This window comes from Engraulis encrasicolus, chromosome 11 (assembly GCF_034702125.1).
Source record: "Engraulis encrasicolus isolate BLACKSEA-1 chromosome 11, IST_EnEncr_1.0, whole genome shotgun sequence".
Classification (NCBI taxonomy): Eukaryota; Metazoa; Chordata; class Actinopteri; order Clupeiformes; family Engraulidae; genus Engraulis; species Engraulis encrasicolus.
In genome coordinates this window covers 46,532,765-46,537,934 of record NC_085867.1, presented here as the reverse complement: position 1 = coordinate 46,537,934, position 5,170 = coordinate 46,532,765, and the positions used below count along the sequence as shown (strand labels likewise).

At 42.5% G+C, this 5,170-nt stretch overlaps 1 protein-coding gene across 1 annotated transcript; it reads left to right on the top strand.

Moving 5' to 3' along the window:
• Positions 1–1,361: 1,361 nt before the first annotated feature.
• Positions 1,362–4,700, top strand: pcna (proliferating cell nuclear antigen). Its single transcript, XM_063210762.1, has 6 exons — positions 1,362–1,806; positions 2,342–2,439; positions 2,617–2,684; positions 2,929–3,123; positions 3,709–3,832; positions 4,109–4,700. Exons 1-6 carry the CDS (start codon positions 1,586–1,588, stop codon positions 4,183–4,185), a joined length of 783 nt encoding a protein of 260 aa, XP_063066832.1. The 5' UTR covers positions 1,362–1,585; the 3' UTR covers positions 4,186–4,700.
• The last annotated feature ends 470 nt before the right edge of the window (positions 4,701–5,170 follow it).

Genomic DNA, 5,170 nt, shown 5'->3' with positions numbered 1-5,170 from the left:
ATACAGTATGTAAGCTCTCAGACACCTTAGTTTCCCTTGGGATTAGGCATCATAAAAGTACTCTACTCTACTCTAACTACTACTACTAAGTAGGCCTAGGCCTGATGAACTTATATTTTAGGCTTACTGGTCTGTAAGACTACAGTGGGTGTAGTAGCCTATGTTTTGCAGCCAAAGTTGACTGGTAATTCAATAAGCCTACTATGTTAGGCTACATGGAAAAGAGCCAGCTGTATGGAAGATGTAGCCTATATTTCCAAGGCTATAAAGCCTTGATGGTGGAAAATATTTGTGAGAAAATGGCATTCTGAATGGGTAGGATAAATTCTGAAACAAACCACTGCAAAAGGACATAGCCTACTCTACATTTAAGAGCAATTGCAGATAATGTGGGCTATATCTGTGTGCTTGAATTCCCAATAAACAGAATCCATCTTACCTGCTGGCAGAAGTTGATGTCTCTGCTAAAATTCATTTATTGCTTATTGCTTAATAAAGTGATGATGTCACAAAGATGCACTCACTTAACCAAACTTCTGCTATGCCTAGCAGACCATTCCCTACACAAGTTGGGCCCATGCCATGCTAGTTTTGCTTAGTTTTTATGAACTTTCTTCCTCACCGCCTTCGACATAGCCTAGGCCCACGCAGACAGTGTTGATGATTTTGTCATTGCGTAGGCCTACATCTTGCAATTCCCGACATTTATCAATAACTCTTATGCTCATTCAGCAAGCTAGGCCTAAAGCTACAAGGGTTTGATCATTTAAAAATGCTGATTGCAAAACTTCATCAGTCAGTTGCTAACTTGTTTCTTTTTCTTTCATCAGTGTGTTGTCAAGGTTTGGGTGTTTGTCTGATGTTACAGTGTTTCATGTGCTTGGGGTTACAGTGACATCCAGTGGCGCTACTAGTTATAGCATTTATTCACTTTCGTGGCGGGAGCTGCTTCTGTTTTCTGATAGGAGGTGTGCATCCCAATATGTGTCCTTGCCTCCTCCACTTGTGCTTGTCTCCTCGTCCCGCCTCCTGGCCCCTCCTCCGTGGAGAAAACGGTAAAGTTTCCCAGCTGTCAGCCTCGCCACAACAACTTTTGAGGGACTGTTTTTCATTCACCATCCCAATTGCAAATGAGAAAAAGACTTCACAATTGAGCTTTTGCAAGATATTGAAATATAATGCTGTTGTCAGTGATGTCATCATGACGAGAAGCAAGTGGAGGAGGCAAGTGGAGGAGGCAAGGTCACATATTGGGATGCACATCAGGAGTCAGAACATAGGAGGAGCCTGGTGCGGAAACGGAAATTGCGTTGAAAAATTTACCCGGGGATTCTGCAAAAAAAGAAGTGCGAAACGCGCGCATTTGCACTTCACATCTCAGCTGGCAGGGTGTTCGGACTTCAAGTTGGAGAGCTGGTCTTAGGCATTTTTAACGCTCTTTTGTTTGAAGTTTATCTACAAACTCTAGCAAGTTTCGTTATTTTGCAGTTTGCACGGTTGTGTGTTTGCTGCCTGTTCTAACGCCAAAGTTAGATCGCTGAAGAAGCCAAGCCACTTTACTTCGTCGAGAAATCCATCGCACAAAATGTTTGAGGCACGACTTGTCCAAGGCTCAATCCTGAAGAAGGTGCTGGAGGCGCTGAAAGACCTGATTACAGAAGCTTGTTGGGATGTCAGCTCATCAGGCATTTCACTACAGAGTATGGACTCTTCACACGTTTCCCTTGTGCAACTGACTCTCAGAAGTGACGGGTTCGACACATACAGATGTGACCGCAATCTTGCAATGGGGGTTAACTTGAGCAGGTATGTATTGGTGCTAATGTTTCTTTTTCTGTATGTGGCCAGTATTAAGTAGTTTTTGTGGTGATGGCGGCTGGACATGCCCGCGCATGCCTCGACAAAAATGGCTAATATAGCTAGTGTGCTAGGAACTAGCAAACTGACACATATTCGCACTAGTTTCTTGCCTGCGAGCATCAGCGACATTATTGACATTGAGAAACGTTTCTTGCCCAAGTTACACTTAATTTGCTAAATTGCATGCCATATTTAACGATTCAGCGGGGAACGTGATGTGTTGTATTTGGTGCTGTGTACACTTCACTCAAGTTGCCGGGCAAAATGACAATACATTTGATGCATCATCATGACGTCATTTCGGCGCGTAGCCCACTCTTGGCGGGAACATTGGAAGCTCCCGGTCTATTGAAAACCAACCCGAGTTACAAAATGACCTACTTTTTAGCATCTGTACATTTATGTTTCAGTATTAACTTGCATATGTTTAAACGTTTACCGACTATGTGGTATATCATGAAACGTTATCTCTTTGTTCCAGCATGTCCAAAATCCTCAAGTGTGCCGGGAACGATGACATTATTACACTCCGTGCCGAAGACAATGCCGATGCCCTTGCCCTCGTCTTCGAGACAACCAGTGAGTTTTTAATCATTCAAAATGTTTCATTTTTTGCCAAACCAAGGTGTGTCTGCATTTCTCGATTTAATCATTTTACTGATATAAGCTGATGGAAGTGTCTGTTTGCAATGCTATGTTTGAGTTTAGAAAACGCATATCTTATGTGACATTAAAATATTTGGTATTTTCCCACAGATCAGGAGAAAGTGTCAGACTACGAGATGAAACTGATGGATTTGGATGTGGAGCAGCTTGGTATCCCAGTAAGTGTTCTTAGGCGTGACATTCAATACAGATAAATGTCCAAGTATGAGTATTGACTTGGATATAAACCCATGACGGTAATAACATTGTTGCTTAACTTTGTGCAGTAAATGTACTTGAGTGTTACATGTCACACGGATCAATGTCCTTGTGTATGTGACTTGAGTAGTGACTTGAAGACGTGAACTCTTGACTAAAACTGTGTGGTGTGTGTGTGTGTGTTATTTGTATGTGTGTGTTTAGGAGCAGGAGTACAGCTGTGTGGTCAAGATGCCCTCTGGTGAGTTTGCCAGGATCTGCCGTGACCTGTCGCAGATCGGAGACGCAGTCATGATCTCCTGTGCCAAGGACGGCGTCAAGTTCTCCGCCAGCGGTGAGCTGGGCACCGGTAACATCAAGCTGTCCCAGACCAGCAGCGTGGACAAGGAGGACGAATCGGTGAGAACAGGAGGGAGGGAGGGCTCGATCAAAAGTGTTTGGGAAGCATCTCTGAAGATGGTGTTCTTGGCTCAAATCAGTTACATTACTGTTTCATGGTCATATAGTCAGTGGCCGTATCTCAAAGTCAAGGATCCTAGCCTTGATGGGACGTGAAACGCTCAGGGATTGGATACTCTGAAGTGAACTCTGCGGAGTATCCAATCACTGGGCTTTTTCACGTCCTAGCAAGGCCAGGATCCTTGACTTTGAAAAACAGCCAGTGACTGAACACTTCACTGAAATTGGCACTATGTGTCGGATGTGGACAAAACTGGTACTACAGCTGCAATGACTGAAACAAGTCTGCAAACAATGCAACAGATTGTTGCACTCCATGTGAAAGGAGAATCACTTGGTGCACTAGCCATTTACACGATTGTTTTTCATTTAGCACATCACAGCAACAGGTTAAGATGATCTCAAATGTCTTACTTCCATAGTAGTCCTGGTTGCCATCATAGTTGCCTTTAGATTTACTAAAGGGCTCTCTGTACTGTGGCGTTGCTCCTATGGCATTAACCCTTTGCTGTGTGCGTGTTTCAGGTAACCATTGAGATGAACGAGCCAGTGCAGCTCATCTTCGCCCTCAACTACCTGAACTTCTTCACCAAGGCCACGCCCCTCTCCAAGACCGTCACCCTCAGCATGTCCGCAGATATCCCCCTCGGTAAGGACACTTGTAGACTAGAGTAACCTTTATTATTTACCCCTAAGGAAATTAAGGTTGTCATGTGACACACACACCACAATGAAACTATACCTATTATAAAAGGGTGACGTTCTAGTTAACTGGGTATTTGCTTATCAAAATATCAAGTGTACTTGTGTCAAATGCCTGTAGGCTAAGAAAAAGTCAGACTTGCCAAGATGACTGGCATTAAACAAATACTTTGATATTTTGAAGCCTAACAAATGTTTTTTTGTTCTTTTTTTTCTCCCCCAGTGGTGGAGTACAAGATTGCAGATATGGGTCACGTCAAATATTACCTGGCACCCAAGATCGATGAGGAGTCATCCTAATCCAGCTGCAACGCTGGGCCGAATGCAACCTTGTTTCATCACCACCTGTATGGCTTTACATAGTTATTTGGAGAAGTGAATCAGCCAACCCCCTTCATAACATGCTATATTAGGAAGCATTTCTATCTGTCAGGGATGTTAATGATGGTAATACTATGCTGCTGTTGGCACTTCTCACAGGGACCAATCATTCACGTTTAAGAGTGGGGAAAAGGATAATAATAATGAGCTCCTGTTTTATACGTGAATTGTTTCCAATATAAGGATTCTAATTACTATGCGACTCGTCTCCTTTTAAAATGAAGTGACTATGGTCGTCAGAGATTAAATAATTTTGTAAAGCCAGTTACTTTGTCTCAAAAAATGCCACCCATCCCCCACCCCTTGTCTTTCGTATCCTCTGGTTTGTCCTGTCCAACTGCCCAGCATATTGTTCCGCTGTGTAGATACTTTTCTCTGTACATACTCCTGATTGGATTCTGTTGTTTACCCGCTAATAAACTTTTTGTAATGAATCTATGGCGTCTGTCTTCAGTTTCATTGTAGTGGTTACTTAATCGATATTATGAATGCACTGGTAAGTTGAGAAGTAGCTGCTAGACTGTGAACTGTAGTCAAACAATATGTAATTTCAATATAACTGCTTTTTTTGGCATGTAGGCCTGGTTTTTAATGCAGAGTTTTCTTAACAGTGTACCATATATTTGAACAACCACAGTAAATGAGTGGAAGTAAGATTGCATTCAGCAGGCAATGGAACTGTTTGCCAAAACTGGTTTTCAAAGATAAGTGAGGGTCACCATATCGTAAAGCTAAAAATGGGTGACCACAAAGCATTGCGTGTATCTGGGCTTCCATAACTCCTATGCATTGCTGCTGGCATTGATCCATCATTCCAGTGAAAGGGCCATATTTCAACTGATGTTGAAATTTCTGTTTTTCTGAAGCAAATTGTGATCTCATCAAAATATTCAATTTTTTTAGA

Bases quoted from the DNA above. Each gene is read 5' to 3' on its own strand.
- pcna (XM_063210762.1), top strand. From the start codon at position 1,586: ATGTTTGAGGCACGACTTGTCCAAGGCTCAATCCTGAAGAAGGTGCTG. The intron at 2,685-2,928 runs GTAAGTGTTCTT...GTGTGTGTTTAG, and splicing joins TGGAGCAGCTTGGTATCCCA to GAGCAGGAGTACAGCTGTGT. The intron at 3,124-3,708 runs GTGAGAACAGGA...TGCGTGTTTCAG, and splicing joins TGGACAAGGAGGACGAATCG to GTAACCATTGAGATGAACGA.